A 21,787-nucleotide genomic window follows, 5' to 3' on the forward strand; every position below is an offset into this window, starting at 1 on the left:
CACCTAGATATGGATGCATCAGGAAACCTTTATACCCTGGCTGAGCCGTACACTGATTCCCCTGCTGGTGTTTTGGGGACCGTCAGATATGGACCCTTTAAACATTTTGTCAGTCTAAATTAAGGTTTTTCATATCACTACAAAATTAGTTTTGAATTCTATAACTGTAGTGCAACTAACCAAACAGCAAGGACTGTCGGGTTTTTAATCTTGTGTTCAAAAAATTGCAAGTTTATACTGCTACTTTAATTAAGTCATGCTATCTTTGCATCTTGTTTTGCACATTCCCCAGACTTCACAATTGAATTACTGATGTAGCAGAAGTGATCAAGTTATGATTTCCAGAGGTTTGGGGAAGAGAAAAAAAGTAGAGGATAAATTGAGCAATTCTAGCGGGCAGAGTAGACAGAGGAAGGCAAGGTTTAATTACATTTAATTTAATCCAAGAAGCCTCAAAGATAGGTCAGATTAGCTTAGAGCATGGATCAGCACTTGAAATTATGATGTCATTACAATCACATGTGTGGTTGAGGGATGGACAGGATGCTCTGGGGTACAGAAATTTTAAATGTGACAGAGGATAACACAAAAGCATTACTGATTAGGGGAACAGTACTTCGAGGATATCCTGGAGGGATCATCCAATTAAGCAATATAATTTAGAATTTAAGAATAAGATAGGGCAATCACATTGCTAGGGTTGTACCATAGGGTTCTCAAGAGTCAGTGGGATTCAGAGGACAGACTTGGATATAAATTCAGAGCCAGCTCTTCAGCGCTTGACGTCCTGCTTTGCGGAAACTGCCAAAATGTTTGGCCTGGAAGTCAGCCTGAAGAAAACTGAGGTCCTCCATCAGCCAGCTCCCCACCATGACTACCAGCCCCCCCACATCTCCATCGGGCACACAAAACTCAAAACGGTCAACCAGTTTACCTATCTCGGCTGCACCATTTCATCAGATGCAAGGATCGACAATGAGATAGACAACAGACTCGCCAAGACAAATAGCGCCTTTGGAAGACTACACAAAAGAGTCTAGAAAAACAACCAACTGAAAAACCTCACAAAGATAAGCGTATACAGAGCCGTTGTCATCCCACACTCCTGTTCGGCTCTGAATCATGGGTCCTCTACCGGCACCACCTACGGCTCCTAGAACGCTTCCACCAGCGTTGTCTCCGCTCCATCCTCAACATCCATTGGAGCGCTTACATCCCTAACGTCGAAGTACTCGAGATGGCAGAGGTCGACACCATCGAGTCCACGCTGCTGAAGATCCAGCTGCGCTGGATGGGTCACGTCTCCAGAATGGAGGACCATCGCCTTCCCAAGATCGTGTTATATGGCGAGCTCTCCACTGGCCACCGTGACAGAGGTGCACCAAAGAAAAGGTACAAGGACTGCCTAAAGAAATCTCTTGGTGCCTGCCACATTGACCACCGCCAGTGGGCTGATAACGACTCAAACCGTGCATCTTGGCGCCTCACAGTTTGGCGGGCAGCAACCTCCTTTGAAGAAGACCGCAGAGCCCACCTCACTGACAAAAGGCAAAGGAAGAAAAACCCAACACCCAACCCCAACCAACCAATTTTCCCCTGCAACCGCTGCAATCGTGTCTGCCTGTCCCGCATCGGACTTGTCAGCCACAAACGAGCCTGCAGCTGACGTGGACTTTTTACCCCCTCCATAAATCTTCGCCCGCGAAGCCAAGCCAAAAAAAGAGATGTTGTAACATTGCAAGTAGCTGATTAGACCACACTGAGTATTGCGTGTGGCTCTGGGCACCACACTACAGGAAGCATGTGATTGTGTTGGAAAATGTACAGAAAGATTCATCAGGTTGTTGCCTGGACTGGAGGGGCTTCAGTTATGGTAAAAGATTGGATAAGTTCATTTCTTTTTCCTGTAGTAAAGGATCTAAAAAAAGACATGATAAGGGTATGTAAAATTTGAAGAGGTATACATAATAATCAGAATCTTTTTTTTTCCCCCACCACTGTAAGGGTATTAAAAACAAAGGGCCTAGGTTGAAGGTGAAAATGAGTTTTAAAGGAGATTCAAGAGGAAAGATTTTCTTTGCAGAGAGAGTAGTTGACATCAGGAATTCATTGCCAGAGAGGGATGTGGAGTCAGATACAATCATTACATTAAATGGAATTTAAACAAGCACTTGAACAGGCCAAGTGAAAAAAAGGATACAGAATTTATGTAGGCAAATTGGATTAGTGTAGATGGGCAAAAAGGTTGGGATGGAGGTAGTGGGCTCAAGGACTGGTCTCTGTATTTTACAACTTAAAAATTTTAGTCAAAGTGAACACAACCGAAGATTACATTTAAACTCTGTCAACTTAAACTTCACTGAATTAAACATGCCAAAACAAAATTGAAAGTTTGGACAGGAGCAGTCAAATATGTCCATGTCTGCATACAAACTGTGGAACTAAGCAGAGTTTAGTAGCAAATCACACAAGCAATGAAATTAAATAATTTGTTTTTTTTTCCTTTTCTCTTGCCCATCAGGATATTTGCAGATGTTGAGGATTACCCACTGGGATACGAGAAGGAAATATAAAAGTAATTTGGCAGACATTTCAATTCCATGATTAAGAAAACATAGCCAAGAACATAATTTATGTTTCTATCTGCTAGTGTAACTAATATATTATTCTTTCTCTGGCTAAGGGGCACCAGGCAATGCTAATGGAATTCTAGACTCAAGGCAATTTCATGCAATATTACATTTGTTTTACTCCATGATAATAAATAGTATCCGATATACAATAGGTCATTCCAAATACTGACACTATTTAAAAAGAAATACTCTATTACATTTTTTTAAAAACTCATTCCGTTTTATGCATTTGGAATAAATTCTTTAAAAATTCATATTCTCCCTACCCAATGGAGGTGACAGCAATTAGTTGCCACTGTACCAGTACTCACCGTTCTTTCGCTCATTCAGGGGAGGTGTGCGTGGATTTGTCTGCAGAGTAAGCTCTTGCAATTCATAAGCAACTATTTCACTTCGAGGGCTTGGGGTTATTAGGCTCCGTATCATCGAATCCTCCAATTCGGATATTTGTATATTATCCATCACACTCAGTAAGATGGTAGGAGTAGTCTTTTGATTCATATTGATTCACAGTGCTGAGGAGGAAGAAGAATCAGTACAGTATCTTTCAGGGGTTGATAGCCACTTACAGAAGTTGAATGGAGTTTCAGGTTTAAAAGAATGTTTCGAAGTCAAGTGCTCTTATGTATTGTGAATTGGAACAACTACATATCAAATAGAGAGGCCTTTCTTTGGCTTGGCTTCGCGGACGAAGATTTATGGAGGGGGTAAATGTCCACGTCAGCTGCAGGCTCGTTTGTGGCTGACAAGTCCGACGCGGGACAGGCAGACACGGTTGCAGGGGAAAATTGCTTGGTTGGGGTTGGGTGTTGGGTTTTTCCTCCTTTGTCTTTTGTCAGTGAGGTGGGCTCTGCGGTCTTCTTTACTAATGATACAAAAACATTTTATATGAAATAACAATGAATGTTGACAAAGATGAACTCTCACCAACTCAGGCATAGTAGTTACATGATGTGATGACATATCTAAGTTTAGAGAAAATTAGACAAAATATTAAAAATAAAAAAATTGAAAGGTATGGGGCCCATTCATAGAATACTATTACAATTGGCAGTTTTAGGTAATTTGGATGCTCCATCTGTCCTCTGAAGGATGCTACTTGATCCATTTTTGGGTTTTTTTTGTCCTATTAAGTAACCTCGATTAGAGGGAGGGGCTAGATTAGTCTTAGATTTTTTTTAGGCAAGTTGATTGTATATGGTTTAATTATGACTGTCCAAGATCACAACAATTATTTAGATATTATATTAAGGTATGACGAGTGTTGGTATAATGTAACTCAAGGGTTACATTATTTAACAAATAATGTCAAATTAACAATCATGGATGAAATTTGTTGTAAAGGGCACTTATATTCATTATATATGTATTTGTTATGATATTCCTTTGTTATATTAGTAGAAAATGTAGATGATTAGGGTAAACTCGAAATATTTTAAAAAAGAATGTGAAGAAACAATGAATTAGAGAATCATGCATATAAAATAATGCTTACAAGTCTATTCCATAGAATGTCAATGGTCCATTTTAATACAATAAAAATGCTATCAGTAAGAGTGCTCTCTATTATGCATTTAATTCAATAACAACATTCAATAAATGCTCACACTGAATTTCAAATTGAAACAGGAGATTGCAGATGCTGAAATCTGAAGGCAAACACCTCCTCCCCACCCACACAGTTAGGCTGATCCAAAATCCAGGGTACACTCCACTCCTTGCTCTGGGATCTCATCCCCATAAAGTTTTGCACCCTTCAGCTCTATTTTCCACACCGTTCATTCTCTCTTCCTCCTCCTCTTTAGCATCCATATCTTTGTTACAGTATCCCTTTTCCACTGGCATCCTGTCCCAGAAATTAACTGGGACAGGGATCAGTGGAAAAGGAACACTGACTGAACGCTGGCATCAAATGACATCATTTCATGCCAGGGATTAACCATCTCTACCCCTACCCACGTCCCCAGCTTTTACTGAAGCCGGCGAGCTGATAAAACCAGTGGAAAAGGGACAGAAGAAAGTCACCCGTTTCCAGTTGAAGGTGGAACACTCCAATCCCCAGGGATGAGTTTGTTCAGTGGAAAAGCAATTAGGTGTCCCGTTAAGGATGGCCTAGTGGCTTCCTATCTCAGGACACTGCGCAGTCAATTAACTGTGATTCCAGTGGAAGAGGGGATACCATTATCCCACTTTTTATGGGAGACCATGAAATGGCATTGTTATGAATCCTCTGTAAAACACATAGTTCCTAGCTTCTATTTTAAATATGTTTTTAAATGATAATATGAAAATATTGAGCCATGTGATATTCCATATTTATTTTTCAGCTGTTCAAATATCAATAAGATATGGCCCCGAAAGCAGTCTTTTATTCTTGTAATTCCTTAAAAAACATATTATTCTTTTGTAAAAGGGATGAATTGATTTTGTTTTTGGCATTTAGTAGATTATCATCTTTTGTTCTAGATGTATCTTACTCCATATTTTTAATATATGATGTAATATTGGTAAATTGTTATGTTGCACTAGTTTCTCATTCCACTTATCGAGCAAGTGTTCAGAAACATTTTCCTCTAGTTTATATAGTTCTATCCTAAGCCAAGATGGTTTTTTGCTTACCTGATAGAAATTTGACAAAAATCTTAATTGGGCTGCCCTATAGTAATTTGTAAAATTTGGGAACTGCATTCCCCCTTGTTTATATGTCCATGTTAGCTTATCCAAAGCTATTCTTGGTTTCTTACCTTTTCATAAGGATTTTCTTATTAATTTATTCAGGTTTTGAAAAAATTCCCCTGATAAGGGAATAGGTAATGTTTGAAATAAGTGATGTAATCGTGGAAATATGTTCATTTTAATGCAGTTTACCCTCTCTATTAGAGTTAGAGGTAAATCTTTCTACTTCTCTAAATCCTCTTGTTTTTTCATTAATGGTTGATAATAATTTAAATCATTTGCTCAAGTTAAATTATCTATTCTGATACCCAAGTAACATATGGCCTGTACCTATCATTTAAAAGGAGATTCCTTTTTACATTGTGTATAATCAGCTGTGTTCATTGGCATCATCTTACTTCTATCAGTATTGATTTTATATCCTGATATCACCCCATATTCTTTCTCATGCTCCTTTTTGATACTAGTTCTGCACAAACACATTTTGTAATAAACAACTTTTCTCTTTTGCTAATTTATTAGCAACATTGCCTAGTTGTGTAAACAGAGATTTAAACTGAGATTTTTAATGTTCATGGTTTTATGATTCAAATCCACAGCACAGTTAAATGGATGCAGATGGAGGTGGTCAGGGGAATGAGTGGAGCGCATGTTTTAGGGAGCAGGAAGTTTTAATTTTAAAGCAACCGTACCTCAAGAAATATGTGCTTTCGTCTTTTCAGAAGACAGGATCACTACTATTCACAGAATCTTTTCTTCTCGGATGTTGATATCCAATTAGGCAGCTGTATCTGGGTTTTGGAAAGATTAGAATATTCAAAGTGCAAGAATTATAATAGTTTTTTCTATCTTGACAGGGTTGCCCAACAGCCTGATTCATTATCATAGCTTTCTGATACAAGCCCAGCACCAGTCAGTATCAGATTGAACTGGTGCTAGTGATCTTGGAGTTGCAGTCGAACAATCTTCAGAGCAGAATGCACAGAAGCAATCTGGAAATTGTAAGTTTAAATTTCCAAATTTCCCATAGGCAGACAGGAGCTGATCAATGCATGAAAAATGTTTTGCAAAATATTTCTGAACTATAATGGGCAAGTTTAGCATTTCTATATAATTAATCTTCATCCATTATTAAGCAATAAATTATTAAAATCTACTAAAACGGGTTTTGTGCGAATAAATGCATTATTTCACAAGCAGTGAAGTGCTGTTATCTGCCAGATGATAACATGTACATAGCATTGCATACTTATTTAGCCGAGCACCAGCAATTTATCAAAATCATTTACACGTCAATTAAATTGAACTGGCCTTAAAATGACAGGTGAATATACTGATTTCCAGCTTCTCGCTGAATTTGAAATGGCATCATGAATGTGCACCAAGGTGGGGTTAATATCTACTTCACCATTCATGCTCACCACTTTTTGTCAGACCAGTTCTAGAAACAGTCTGGGAACACTTGTTCAGCAAGGAGGTTTTACTGAGGGCAACTGTGTGGTATTATGATAATGGACCATAAAAGAAAGGAAAAAAAATGAAATTTGTGCTGGTTTGCTACAACCTTATTGCCATTCAAATTACCGAAGCAGCAGCTCATTCTCATCATATCAGCTTTGCCATTACATTAATGATCCTAGCGAACACATTTACAATTTACCCTTGTCAATATTATAAATATGGTAGGTAAACATTTACAGGAATAGAAGAAAGCTATAGTCCTCAAAGATAATCCCCTCATACAAAAATAACTTTAATTTTTGGATATTAAACATTTTGAAATAAGATGAGAAAAGTCTATTCATTTCCAGCTGTAAAAGACACTGATGGCTCAGAAGTCAATAATAATAACATTTCTAATGAGCCTTGTCAAAATCTGGCGACATAGGACAGAAGTGAAGCATTCCATCCAGGACCTGCCAATACAGTGTCAGTCTCCTTTGCTTTAAACGGTTGTCAAATGAATCTCAAGGCACCAGTTTTTAACCCAATGTAAACAAAATTATATAGCCAGATGACAGAAAAAAAATTAACCAGAGCCAATGAAGGAACAATGAAATATAGTTGTTAGGTCATAGAAGTCTTGCAATGGGAAGGAAACTAGATTATAGTCAAGTCACCTTTACTTGTTCCTGCCATGCTCACAAGGTAAAGACAAAGTACCTCCAATCAAATGGCAGAAGGGAGAACAGTTTACTTGAGGGATGTGTGGTCTTTCACAAGGTTTATTGTCTTTCGCCTGCATTGAGTGTTGTAAATGTCCTTCATGGGAGGAAGAGAGCCCCCAGTGATCTTTTCCGCTGATTTCACTATCCTCTGCAGGGTGTTAACTAAGTGGCAACAGGAGACTTTTCTCAGTCACCCATAATCACAATTATTTAAATCCATCTTAGTTCTATACACTGACTCAATTTGTTGCATTTCATGAGGGCCCAGTAACACTATTTTTTCAGTGCTTTTTAAAAATCCGTATCAAATTAGTTCAGAAGCAATCTTAGCCCTTTGGACCCCGGCCACTTTTAACCATTCATAATACATGCTCTGGACTGAGTCCATAGGTAGATTACAGTATGAACTAGCTGGCGGTTGGGGAAACAGGGACACAGAATATATGCACTTGTTGATAGTCTCTAAAAACAGGGACATGGAATCCAAAGGATTAAACAAAAATGCAGATATCCTTAAAATGAAGCCCATATTTTCCTCTGCATGTTGACTTTAACAAAATCTTTAGGAAATGAGAATGGACTTTTTTTTTAAACTCTTTACTCCAATTAACATGAAAAACCTGGATCTTGGAAGAACAGGATGTTCTATTTCAATTATTGCACAGAAGGATGAATGAGTTCATGTAGTCTGAAACAAGGTGATTAATGTGCAAGTACAATATCCACGGCGAGAAAGCATAGGATTGGTACAATAGTGAAGATCAGTAATATGCATGGGAGTGAAAGGATAGAGCATTAACACTGTTGCCATCAACAGTGGCAAAAAAATCAACAATTTTAGTGGAAGCATGGATAATTTGTTTAAAAGTGCATAAGCAAGTTTATTTAAAGATCAGAAATGTAGAAGATAGTCCTAGAAACATCTGAAGAGCTACCAATAATTTAAGCACAGATTTGCCAACTAATGTAATCACAGCAACACGATTTGCAAGATTATAAACACCCCCCCCCCACCAAAAAAAAACCTGTTGTGAATCAAGGACAGAACTTTCTGAATGAAGGACAATTCTGAAATTAGCAGCAGTTTCCTTGCCAGATTTTTGAACATTAGGTTCAATTTTCTAAAATTATTGCTTCTCATCTAACTAGTTCCAATTTGAAAGAAATTGGACAGCCTATACATTCCTATAAGGCATACTGACAAAATATATATTTTAATGCCAGCATACTCACATTTGCTTTTGGTTAAGATGCAATTTTCATTTTTTTTTTCCCACAAATCATTCCTCAATTTTAGCACCTACTAAGAATGACAAAATGCATATATTCTGTGTCCCTGTTTCCCCAACCGCCAGCTAGTTCATACTGTAATCTACCTATGGACTCAGTCCAGAGCATGTATTATGAATGGTTAAAAGTGGCCGGGGTCCAAAGGGTCCAAGATTGCTTCTGAACTAATTTGATATGGATTTTTCCCAGGACTCAGGAAGCCAACAACTGAAAAAGATGACTGCAACTTTCAGGAAAAATATGTTTCTTTATACCATTGCTTGTGTGCTAGAATATTAGGAAGCTTGCCCACCCACAGAGCTCTTCCATCCCTTCATAGAAATTTTCCTGGAGGTTCAATTCCAACTGTGCATGGTCAGTGACTGCATATTTCCAGAATCCATTCTAAATTCCAGCTTGTTGTCTGAAAGGGCAAAAAGTCCAAGGATTGTTGTTCCTAATGTGCAAACTTTCTGATACAGGAATACCTTTTTAAATGATTTCAGTGTAAATTATTACACTGTGACCACACATTTTGTTGAATTAAAAGTCACAGCAGGGGTGCAACTATCTAGAAATTGTGCCTGCCATCAATTCTACCAAATTCTATCATGAAGATTATTTACCTAATCTCCAGCCTTTACAAAGAAGAAAAGCAACAGGTTGGCAGTAGAAAACCATGGAAGTGCGCTGCAGTGAAATATTGTTGACAGCCACTTCATTGTCCACTTAAAATGAAAAGCAAATAATATTTCCAGGACATTTGCCATCTCTGCATAAAAATGACCAATGCATCATATATTTCTTTTATTGCAAGCCTTCTTTTCCTTCGACAGGCATCAGCATCAGATTATTATAGACCGCAGAAGGTCATCATGTCCTCATCAGGTTGATACAAGGGGATACAAGGACACAAAATGAGAATAGGCTATTGTTTTGCAACTGGAAGCAATAGCACCGGTTGACTTCAACTTAGAGCAACTAAATCTAACAGAAATTTCCTGCTTTGCCACTAAAGGCAACTCAATGAATGATCATGAGACCTTCCTGTAGGACTCAAAGCCATGCAAGGAATTTATTTATTCATATATTCTTCAAGTCAGAGGCAAGGGCACAACAGCATTTACAACATGCAATGAGTTAAAAAAAACCCAACACACCTTGTGGTGGCGAGAATATGCTACACTAAGCAATTCTCTTACTAATTTAGATTTTGTGATCTTAAAATGGCAGGTGAATTCAAAAAAAAAATTAAATTATTGCTTGAATTAGTGTTCTAAGTCCGATCCCCAAAATATCTCACACAAAGGTTCATATGCACATCATGCAAAACCTCCATAATTTAAAGAGAAACTTACTTAAATGTAATGGTCCACTTTTTTACCTCTCAAGGCACGCCTGTATGTCAATGTTTGTGTGCAGAAGTATCCACCATTGTTGAAACTTGATGTCATTAAACAGTCAACTGTAAACAGAAAACGAGAGTTTCTTTTCGTTCAATCTATTTTGTGCAATGTTTACATAATGTAGGTCAGGGGTGTCAAACTCAAATTCACGGAGGGCCAGAATTAAAAACTTGGACTAAATATTTATTGAAAATTTTCATCAACATCTGCATGTTTTCTCTTCTTTCAACATATGTAATGTTAAACTTTTTCTTATTAAAATAAATGTTTAATAATAGTTTTGGATAAACTCTTTCATTGTCATTGTCATGGGCCCATTTCCTTTGGAGCTCTGAAACCGTGCACATGACGAGTCAATGAGGGATGATTAAAGCAGTGGTCTTCAAACTTTTTCTTTCCACCCACAGACCACCTTAAGCAATCCCTTACTAATCACAGAGCACCAATGGCACAGGGACGCGAGTGGAAAGAAAAAGGTTGAGAACTGTTGTATTGTGGTAACTCCACATCTGATTAGGTTAATTGTTAGGCAAGTGGTCAGAGAAGGACCCCCCCCCACCCCAAGAAAGGCTTAAATCACAGGAACAAAATAAGCTTCCGTCTCACTGCTCCCAATCTTACACACAGTCCTGATGTGGAATGTGGGGTCGCAGCTCCACATTCACCCGAGTTCAGGTGCTGTCTGTGTGGAGTTTGTACGCTCTCCCCTGGTCTTGGACCAACAGGTTGGTCGCCTGACAAAGGCACCCAAACCCCCCGTTGAAACGCCGGCGTCGTGGAGGAATTGGCTGAGAAGAGCGCGTTGCTCCCACCCCCCTCCCATGGTTGGAGAGGGATTAAACTGCGATCTCACGGCGCCAGGCTCGTCTCCAACAAAAGGAGCGTGAGGCAGGGTCCGCCACGCACAGAGCGAGGGGGAAGGCATCACCAACGAGACGTTCGGTCCGACGTTGCCGCTGAAGCGCAGACCCAGCAAGGATGGTCCCCAACTCCAGCCGCGTCTGTGTGTCCGGGAGCCGGGCGGGCTGAGTGCGGCGCTCCAATCCCCGGGATTCGGGACTCTGAGATCCCTCCACACCTCCGGCGTCTTCATTTTCACCTTCAGTGTGCATGCGCTATACTGGCGCGGCGGCCAGCGGGCCAACTCTAATATTTATTTAATATGATCTTGCGGACCAAATATAATTATATCGCAGGCCAAATTTGGCCCGCGGGCCAGAGTTTGACATGTGTGATGTAGGTCGTGACTTAGATCCTTGAACTAGAAACTCTGGAAACTAATGCCAAATTGAGGCCACCTTCAAATCAGAGGAACACCACCTTGTATTAGAATCTCAGCAGTCTCCAACCAGACAGTTTCAATAGACCAACAACTTCTGTTAACCCTTTCTCCATCTCCCCACTCCCTTCCTTTTTCAGTCAGAGATCTATCCTGAGCCCACTGGCCTCTCCCCTAATTAATTCTCAGCTCTTTCTCTTCCTCACACCTATATCCACCTATTACCTCTTGCCTGTAAAGATGAGCTCCAACCCCCTTCTCCTTCCTCTCCCCTTTATTCAAGCATCTGCCTGATTTTCAACATTCCTGACAGAGCACTCAGATCTAAAACGATGATCACCTTTTACTTCTTATGGATGCTGTGTGACCTGCTGAGTTTCTACAGCATCTTTGTGGATTGCACAGGATCTCAGCATCTGCACATTTTTTTTTGTTTACCTCTGAACTGAATACATTACTAGTATGATCAGAGTTTATATTGTGAAAAACATTCAAAGCCCTGAGAAATAAATATTTTGGATACATCCATTGCGTTATTCTCAATGTGCTCTTTATGACAAACATTCTTTTCACAAGTTAGTCAAATATTGTAAATGAGAAAACTTGTGTCTTTGATAACAGATGTTTTCTTGGATTTCATGGCTGAACTGCTACGTGAACTACCAGATGCAGCAGGATAAAGTACCTGTTCGAGGATCACTTGAAGCCAGGATAAACAGGAATATAATTTCTATCAAAACACCAAACTAATACTCATCAGGTGCATCTTCCCTTCGCTCTCTCTGTAATCCTGTGGCAATTACTCACTTCCCACCCAGGGTGCAGACTACAAACTAATACATCCTGCCCCTTCATCTGGTGAGAAATTGGAGAATAAACACATTCAACAAGCTATTAAATCTATTGTCACTTTTAGACTGTTTGATCATTACAAAATACACCATCCTCACACTGACATACATTGGAGCCAATAACATTCAGGTGCAATAAATAGCAGAGAATTTAAAAGTAATTGCTGAGCTCACGCTTTACATTTTATATTGATAACAATTTAAAACGCACATTGATATTCAACCTGGCAAATTTAATTTTAAAACAAGAGGAACACCGAATTTGTTCTTTTTACAATTTGTGAAATGCATGCATTAGCTACTGTTTCCATCTGTTCCAGATTAAATACTACTTTCCTTCTTGAAAGGAAGATAAAAGTAACAACACTGCCAAAAATTCCAAACAGCTGTTAGTGGAAAATAGTTCAAAGATATTTCTTTACAATCTATAATAATTTCTGGGTATCTCTATCACTGGGCCTGCTGGAGCTATCAGCACTAATCATTTTTCTCAGAAACCTTTTACATTTTGTCCTTTGAAAATATTATTTTAATTTCTTCCCAATAAAACTATCTTCTGTAACAATTCCTGAGAGCTTGCACAGATCAACTGGTGGCCGTATTAACAGATAGCTTTAAACTTTCCCTGCAACAGACCTCAATTCCCTTTTGCTTCATGAAAGCCCTCACAATACTAGTACTAAAAAACATGAAAAAAATAAATGACCACTGCCTTGAGACACAATGGCTTTGATATCCAACATCATGAAGCACTTTGAGAGGCTAGTCATGGTTCACAGTATCTCTATCCTGCCTAATGGTTGGCTCACTTCAATCTATTCAGCTTCCAAATAGGTCCTTCTCCCTGGCTCTCTGCGTGGCCTTGAACACTTAGATGACAAGGACACCCATATTTCACTATTGTTCATAGACTGCAGCTCTACCATGGTCCCTAGCACGCTCATCCCCAAATTCAGGACCCAGGCCTCAGCATCTCCTCCCCCCATGACTTTCTTTCTATAACACTCCACAAACAGTGAAGAGGATTTCATTTTTTTCCCATTGCAACTCTTCACTCTGTAATTGTGCTCTTGTTCTACTTCCTATGGCTGTGTGCATGTTAGAGCTGACCTGTTAAACTACTTGCAGAAGAATCTGCTTTTTAAATTTAGACAACAGTAACAGGCCATTTCAGTCCACGAGCCCAATTAATCACAACCCCGGTACGTTTAGAATGGTGAAGGAAACTGGAACTCTCAGGAAAAACCCACGCAGACATGGGGAAAATGTACCAACTCCTTACAGATAGCATGGGATTCGAACCCAAGTCCCAATTGCTGTAACAGTGGGGCATTAACCAATACGCTAACCTCATGCATAATTTACAAAAATCTATGTGCAAGACAAAAATAGCAACCATGTCTTTGATAATTCACAGTTTATGTATTATTATTAACCTGGGGAAACAATCCATACAATTTAAATCTATTACCATATTAATCTTATTCCAGTAGAATAAGTAGTCATAATTTTATAATACCTATTCTTATAACTATAAATACAAAGGAGGAAAAAACCCAACACCCAACCCCAACCAACCAATTTTCTCTTGCAACCGCTGCAACCGTGTTTGCCTGTCCCGCATTGGAGTTGTCAGCCACAAACGAGCCTGCAGCTGACGTGGACATTACCCCTCCATAAATCTTCGTCCCCGAAGCCAAGCCAAAGAAGAAATACTTATAGTATTGCAGATTAAAAAAACCAAAAGATTTGAACTCCATTGCAGCTGTAAATGAACACAGTAGAAAATAACTGTGTGGTAAGAATCAGATTTCTTGAGAATGGCACTCACTGAATGTTCAAACATAAAATTAAAAGTTCCAGAAGTATTCAGCTAAATAGGCCACATCTGTAGAGAGAGATATAGCTTAAACTTCTGATTGAAGATCTTTCATCATAATACTGGAAATGTTAACTGTTTCTCTATAAATGTTGCCCGACTTGCTGAGCTTCAAGCACTTTATTTTCAAATCCAGATTTTACAGTTATTTTACTTTAAATGCCAAAACAATTTACATAGAGTGTCAAAACGAGGAGTCTATCAGGTATGGAGAGGAGGAATAATTATAGGAGATAGTTCTTAAAACCTGTGCAAGTGTAAAGAGAATTCCAGCATAAATTGGGGCCAATAGGAGATGAGGATATTGAATTGAATGAACAAGAGAGCAATAATATCCTTGTGAACACTTGGGGAGAGTGGATGGGAGACAAGTGTTGAAAGAATAAATTGTACTTGCATACCACCTTTTATGATCTCAAGTTGGCCATTGCGTTTACCATGAAGTACATATTTTTTTTAAAAAAAAAGAGTTAGATTTCTTTAAAGTGGATTAAAATATATAAGACGTCCCACATTGGAATAAAGTGTTTTGAGGCGAACGTAGTGGTGCAAAGATTAACACCAAATTATTGAGCTTTAAGGAAGGATGGTCAAAAAATGGAAATATCCCCTCACCACGTTAAGAATGACCTCATAGCTTCAATGTCTCTTTCTTAACACTTTCCTGTAAATATGTTTTTTTGCATCTTTCTGCACCAGTATGTTGGATCTATTTACAATTTAACTTGAGAGCTAGAATTCTATTTATCACTTTAATTATTTTTCCCCCAAATTGTCAGCTTTATCATTTAGCATTTTGGAAACTTTTTTTTATATAGCTATAACATTTTGTTTTTGGCATGAATCATTGTTAATCATTGTGTCTCTTCCATATTTCTAATATAGTTTCCATGATCTGCAAAGAAATGAAGCAATATGTCATTATCTGCCTCAGAGTTCTGTTTCAATATTTTCATCAGTTTTGATCATGGATGCTTGTTATATAACCCAGTGGTGGAGAGAGTAGAGAGCAAAAAGTTGCTCAGAGTCCACTCAACAAGTGACCCATCCTGGACATACAACATCTCATCTTGTCAGGAAGGTGCAGCCGCGACTGCACTTCTGGTGAAGATGGGCAAATCTACCATCCACCATCACATCAACATTCTACAAGAGCTCCATCGAGAGCATCCTGGCCGGCTGCATTACAGTGTGGTGCAGTTGCTGCCGAGAAGTGGATCAGAGGTCAATCCCTAGGATGATAGGAGTGGCTGAAAGGATCACTGGGCTCACCCTCCCGTCTTCCTAACACCTAACCCCCCTGCAATCTACCAGAATCCTTGTTTGAAGAGGGCATGAAAATTAGTTGAGGACCCCAACCATCTTGCACACAGCATTGTTCAGCTACTCCTGTTCAGGATAGAAATACAGGAGTATCGCCACCAAGCTGAGAAACAGCTTCTTCCCGCAGGCAGTGAGAATACTAAACGACCAAAAGAACTATTCACACTAACCATCCAAAACTCTCAAATTTATAAAATATTTATTTGTATAAATAATACTTGTCCTGCATATGTATTTCTTGTCTGTTCATGTGTTTTGTTTGGTCGTGTGTTTACTTGTTTTACCCTAAGGACTGGAGAACACGGTTTCTTGGGGTTGTACTTCTGCAATCAGATAATAATAACTTAACAGATTATGGGAAAAGTTTTATCCCATATTCAGTTTGCTTTAATTGTGCATTCGTCAATGAAATAGGAATATTCCTACATTTGTTTTGCATATGTTATGAAATGCATGAAGTCACCACAGCAAGTATTGCTAGGATTTAAAGTCGGTTGATAAGTGTGGAAGGAAGAAAGACCAGGTTGTAAAATTATACAGGGATAAAATGACTCAGATCTTTAGCATATCACCAGTAATATTGTAAGTGAATGTTACAATGAAATAATGACAAGCAAATAAGATAAGTTTACATGTAAAATGGTGACAGATTGAAAAACAAAAAGATGAATTAGACACTGAAGCCAATTTCCTTTACTTCTCTCTGACATGAACATTTGGATGATCATTTCACAAGAACAAACCATGCTGGTCTGCATTTAACCTGATTGCAGAGAGGGCATGCAAAATCTGAAGATTAATTACCCTCAGCAAGCATCATTAGTGTCCACTCTGAAGTGACAAAGCAAAATAACAAGTCAGAGGAAACAGCTTCACTGGTACAAATTATTACTGAGTGATGGAACAAATATTTTAAATTTGCATTTAAAACAAAAGTAACTTCATTGTAAATATCAATATTTCATAGTTTGTATCTACTGGAGTTGAGAAGAGCGAGAAAAGTCTTAATTGAAATGCAAGATTCCAAAGGGTAACGTCAGGGTGAATGGTTTCCTCTTGTGGAAAATCTAGAACCAGGAGTCACTGTTTAAAAATAACTGATCACACATTTAAGTCATAGATTATGCATTTTTTTGCTCTTAGACAATTGAGAGGCTGGAACTCACTACTTCAAAGGATGTAGATTCTTTAAGTATTTTTGAAGTGGCGGTCGATAGATACTTGATAAGCAAGGAGGTAAAATGTTACCAGATGACAGGTAATGCCAAGTTGATGTCATAAATCAGAGCAACTCCAATTTTATTAAATTAATGAACCAGCTTTAGGGATGAAAAGATAATTCAGCCCTTTAATTTGTGTTAATATTTGAAAATTTGATCAACAAGTTCTATGACTGAATTTTCATTCTGTGGATTCCTAAATCTCCATATCCCTTCTCTGCTCTTTCAGTAATTTTTTTAATCTTAAGTAAAAATCAGCCAAGATAGGGCCACAGCTTTTTATACAGAAATATGATTTACAGTCCAGATTTTAATACACATTACTGTACATTTTGGTATGGAATATAGCTTACAAATTGTGTAGCACAGATAGTCATGTATTTCAGTTGTGTTCAACAGATCAACTTCTTTGAGAAAAAAGGTGATAAATCATCTTTCTCTCTTACAATGGAAATAAAGCAATTCCAATTACTCTTCAGCAACAAACAATGCAGTATAGAAAAAAAGGGACATGTTATGGTTGAATGTAATTTGCAGTAAATATCTTCACCTACAAGTGACAATAACTAGTACATGACATCTTTTTTTTCCCCCCCCCATTATCTGTCCAAAATGATTAGGCATCATCAATCATAATAAATTGGCTTTAATTTAAAAAAAAATTTACAATGATCCCAACCATCAAGATCAGTGCCGCCCAATTACACCCAAATAAGCTACAATCCGGCACATATGGAAGGTGGGAGGAAACCAGAAAACCTGAGGAAAGCTTTTATTAAACCGTTCTTTATGGGTTGCCTGACGGAACCATTTTCATCAACTTCATTACTACATGTTCGTATGGAATCTTGAAGGATTGTACTTATGTCGGTACACAAATACTGCATCTAATTACTGTATATTTGGGATATTAACAGGAGTTTGGAACTAGAATTGGGATAAACAGCACAGCAATTTCATAAATAAGGCAACAACTATTTGCTAAAAACTACATTGTGGAAATATTTAACTACATCTCATTTCAAGAGAGATAATACATTTCTATAAAGTACCGAATTTCTTTTAAAAAGCTAAATTTTAACTGATGTGCATATGCTGGTAAGCCACTATTCAAACAATCATGAATGTATCCCTTTGAGGAAAAGAACAATGCCAACAGAATAGCAAACTTTGGACTCACAAAAGCATTTTCAGCCAGACAAACCTTATTCCGCCAAACCAAAAATATAGATAGGTAAAATGGTATCAACTTAAAAGGGATCACTAACCACTTGGGACCAAAAAACATTCCAAAAAAAAAAAGTACAGGCGACCCCTGCAATACAGCCATTTAGGTTATGGAAATTCACCTTGACAAAATTCACAATTACCCAGAAATTTGAAATGCATAACAAAATTTGCTGTCAGGGAATTTGTGTGGGAAAAATAAATAAAGAAAAAGTATTTTGAGCTTTCAATTCCCCCCCCCACCCCCCAAGCTTTCATACGCTTTCACTTTTCAATTCATGTGTAGTTGTCGTGACCGCTTTGCAGAAAACAGCAATAGTTTTCGATTAATTCAATCCCTCCCATACCATTAGGGTCACCTGGTAACATGATTTTTGTAGAGGAGAGTGGCTGCAGTGAATACATTATGCAGAAGTCAGTTCAGCAAGAAACGATCAACTGGAGTGTAGAAGAATCAGCGTCATGCTACAAAAACAGAAAATTTGGAGATCTCGGATACCATAGAATGAAATTTCAGTCAAAGCAACCTGTAACCCACCTTCACAGATGCTGCACAGAAGATCCTAATCCCTGCTAATAGGTACTTAAAAAAAAATATTTTAGACATAGCACAGTAACAGGCCAATTCAGCCCATGCCGCCTAATTTACACCCCATTAACCTACACCCTAGAACATTGGGATGGAACTGGAGCACCCAAAAGAAACCCACACAAACACAAGGAGAACATACAAACTCCTTACAGACAGCATAGGATTCAAACCCCTGTCTGGTCTCAATCTGTAGCACTATAAAGGCAATGCACTAATGACTATACCAATCATGCACTCCTGTGATACGGTGGAATGATGGAGTTGTAAAGCTATTTGTGTTACTCAAGGGGATGGGGTAGTGGGGAAAGAAAGACATTATGGGAAATAGTCAGGAACATGATGGTGGGAGGAGATAACTGGAGTGATGCTCCTTTACATCAATGCTGAAATCACCAAGTTTGCCACTAAAAATATGAAACACATTTTAATAGTAAAGATATAAAAAAACTGCTATTTTTAAGGATTACTTAAAATGCCAATTTTTAAAAATAAATTAAAGGGATTAAAATTTTAAAAATATTATGACTAGATTGTATGGACAGCTGGTAAAAATTGGAAAGGTTTGCAGTAAAGAAGAATGTGGAATCAAATCACACAGCAAAAAGAAAAATACACCATTTCCTATTTTAAAACAGTGAATGATTAAGGGGATTACAAAATTTGTATCATAGGTGAAATTCAGGTGCAGATGAATAGAATACAGGAAACTGAGTATGATGATACAATAAGGCTGAGCATAGTTTATAATTGACCACATGGATTATCGGACAAATATCAACATTTTGCCTGAGATTCAGAATCAGAATTTATTGTCATGAACATGTCACAAAATTAACTGTTTTGTGGCAACATCACAGTGCAAACATTTATGTGACCACATCTCAAAATAAAATTGTGCAAGTAAAAGAAAAAGACAAAGTGAAGTAGTGTCCCTGGTTCATTGTTCATTGAGGAATCTGATGGCAGAGGGAAAGAAGCAGTCCTTTGCAGCTGAGTGCTCCTCTTCAGGCTCCTAATCCTTTTTGGGGGTCTTTGAGGATAGAAGCTGCTTTCTTTAGGCACCACCTGTTGTAGATGTCCTCGATGGAGTGAGATTGGTGCCGTGATGTCACAGGCAGAGTTAATAACCCTCTGGAGTTTTTAATCCTGACCTGAGCATAAGCTCCTCTATACAGACAGTGATGCAACCAGGCAGAATGCTCACCATGGTATACAGTACATGAAGTTTTCAAAAGTATTTGGTGACATACCAAATCTCCTCAAATTCCTCACAAAGTATAGCTGCTGACGAACCTTTCTTGTGATTGTTTTGACATGGAGGCTCCAGGACAGAGCTTCAGAGATGTTGACACCCAGGAATTTGAAGTTCTTGATCCTCTCCACTGCTGACCCCTTGATGAGGGCTGATTTGCGTTCTCCCGATTGATATCCAAGCACCAAGGTGCCAATCATACTTCTGATTCAGAGTACTGGTTCATTCCATTTTGAAGTTTGCAAGTAACTTCCAGAAAAATGGGGATAATCCTCAAAAATAAATTCACCAACTCATAGGAATTCCTGGTTCACCTGGTCCAAGATTGCTCAACGAGCAGAGAAGCTTCAGAGGAGGGCTGCATGAACTTCAAGTCTCCTCACTGGAGCATATGGTAGTGTCCCAGTTCTGGGATATCTTACAGATCTAAATTTGGATTATTTAGTGCCTCAGAGCCAGTAGAACTATAGAAGAAGCAAATTATTCTCACAGAAGAAGAAAACAGCAATTTAACACAAAAGGAATAGAGTACTTTGTAGAAGATGGCAGACTGAAATGCGAGGCATCCTTCTTTTTGGAACTATGAACCTCGGCATGCAAAGACACAAGGATCAGTGCACAAAGGCTGACAAGAATAAAAGACATGATGAAAAGCTTTCAGTCACTTCAAACTTATACTTTAAAACCTGATGACCTTGGATAAGAATTAGGAACTTTGAGAAAGCAAATGGGAGTGAGCATGATGCATCTTAAAGCAATTCATGTTTCTGTCTGTAAAACACTTGGCTGATTCAGTTCATCAACAACTGCTTTTGGAATTTTTCTTTTTATTGCCCTCAAGCTGAAAATAACAGGCTTTCAAACTCTCAGGACTTAAATTGGCCAAAAATGTAATGTAATCATTCCAGATGAGCACAATCTCCTAACTTTGGTGTTTTTTCACTTGACCATGGTGTCAACAGAATTCTGTGTTTTACCTCCTTACTGTGTAAACACATTTTGCCACAAAGTTAATGTTAGCCCTTTAAAATGCAGGTTACAAAATAATATTTTTAATATTTTCATCTAGTTACAAATAACTGCTCCAAAGACTTTATGTTAAATGGTGAATGACTAAAACGGTTCCAATCACCCAATTTTCAGGTGTACACAAGGCCTAAAAAAACCCAAAAATCAGAGAGCAACATTTTTGTACAAATTCACTTTTTATGGGTTGCGAGGGAGAATAGTGTGAGACCAGGGTGGAACGTTGGCTGCCTTCCCACAGCAGCACAAAGAGTAAATGAAGACAATGGAGGAGGGATTGGTTTACATGATCACCTGAGCTGCATTCACATCTCTCTGCAATTTCTTGCTATCTTGGGTAGAGCAGTTCCCACAGGAGTTTGAAGATGCATACCACCAATCTCAAGGAATTTCTCTCTCTTATCAGACTATTTTAGGATCTTTCACTAAAATGATGCCATCTTTATATAATTTTAACTGTACTTTGTCCTCTGTAATACTATAGACTTTTATATTGCACTAACTGCTGTACTGTATGGTAGGTTACACTGCATGATAATAAACAATTTAATTTAATTCAATCAAATTTTGGAAAGCATAATCTTTGTACTGGAAAAATCAGGAAAGGTGTCGACAGCCGGCTGATCAGATTACAGTAAGGAAAGTGGGGGGAAAAGAAACAGAAGATATTGCAAAAACATCTTTCTATCTTGCAGAAGATTTATTTAGAGTTTTACTAGACTGAAAGATATTTGATAGTTTTCTGAATATCAGTCAAATGAAAATATTCACTGATGGGAGTAAACGAGCATTAAATCATTAAGCCAAAGAATTTAATTAATAAATCAAATATTTTACTCTCCTCAACTACCATAATTTCAGAAAGGGTTTAAAAATTTCACAACACAGGAAATGACTCTCTGGCAAATTAACCCACACACGTCCCTTTTAAAAACAGAAAGAATGAAAACTGTCTGGAATGGTTTCTTGCGCTGTTTACAAAATTT

At 38.2% G+C, this 21,787-nt stretch overlaps 1 protein-coding gene and 1 long non-coding RNA gene across 11 annotated transcripts in view; one reads left to right on the forward strand and one right to left on the reverse strand.

The window, feature by feature from the left end:
• Window positions 1-12,318, forward strand: part of LOC138747207 (uncharacterized) — a 35,900-nt gene extending 23,582 nt beyond the window's left edge. Inside the window, exons 4-5 of the long non-coding RNA XR_011347364.1 lie at window positions 6,167-6,310; window positions 12,053-12,318. This is a non-coding gene — a long non-coding RNA (uncharacterized lncRNA). The remainder of the gene's footprint in view (window positions 1-6,166; window positions 6,311-12,052) is intronic.
• The window catches only part of mrtfba (myocardin related transcription factor Ba), a 131,880-nt gene that overhangs the window by 80,424 nt on the left and 29,669 nt on the right, over window positions 1-21,787 (reverse strand). For 7 of the 10 annotated variants that reach the window (XM_069906236.1, XM_069906231.1, XM_069906229.1 and 4 more), the window contains 3 exons: window positions 10,105-10,211; window positions 6,002-6,100; window positions 2,945-3,148 (listed from right to left, as the gene is read on the reverse strand). The exons of 1 other annotated variant lie outside the window; for it this stretch is intronic. In XM_069906236.1, the coding sequence (XP_069762337.1) occupies window positions 2,945-3,134 (190 nt within the window). In that variant the 5' untranslated portion in view covers window positions 3,135-3,148; window positions 6,002-6,100; window positions 10,105-10,211. Of the gene's footprint in view, window positions 1-2,944; window positions 3,149-6,001; window positions 6,101-10,104; window positions 10,212-21,787 lie in introns of those variants that run through there. 2 more of the 10 variants (XM_069906228.1, XM_069906230.1) reach the window with 2 other exon arrangements.

The sequence above is a fragment of the Narcine bancroftii genome, chromosome 12 (genome assembly GCF_036971445.1).
Source record: "Narcine bancroftii isolate sNarBan1 chromosome 12, sNarBan1.hap1, whole genome shotgun sequence".
NCBI classification, from domain to species: Eukaryota; Metazoa; Chordata; class Chondrichthyes; order Torpediniformes; family Narcinidae; genus Narcine; species Narcine bancroftii.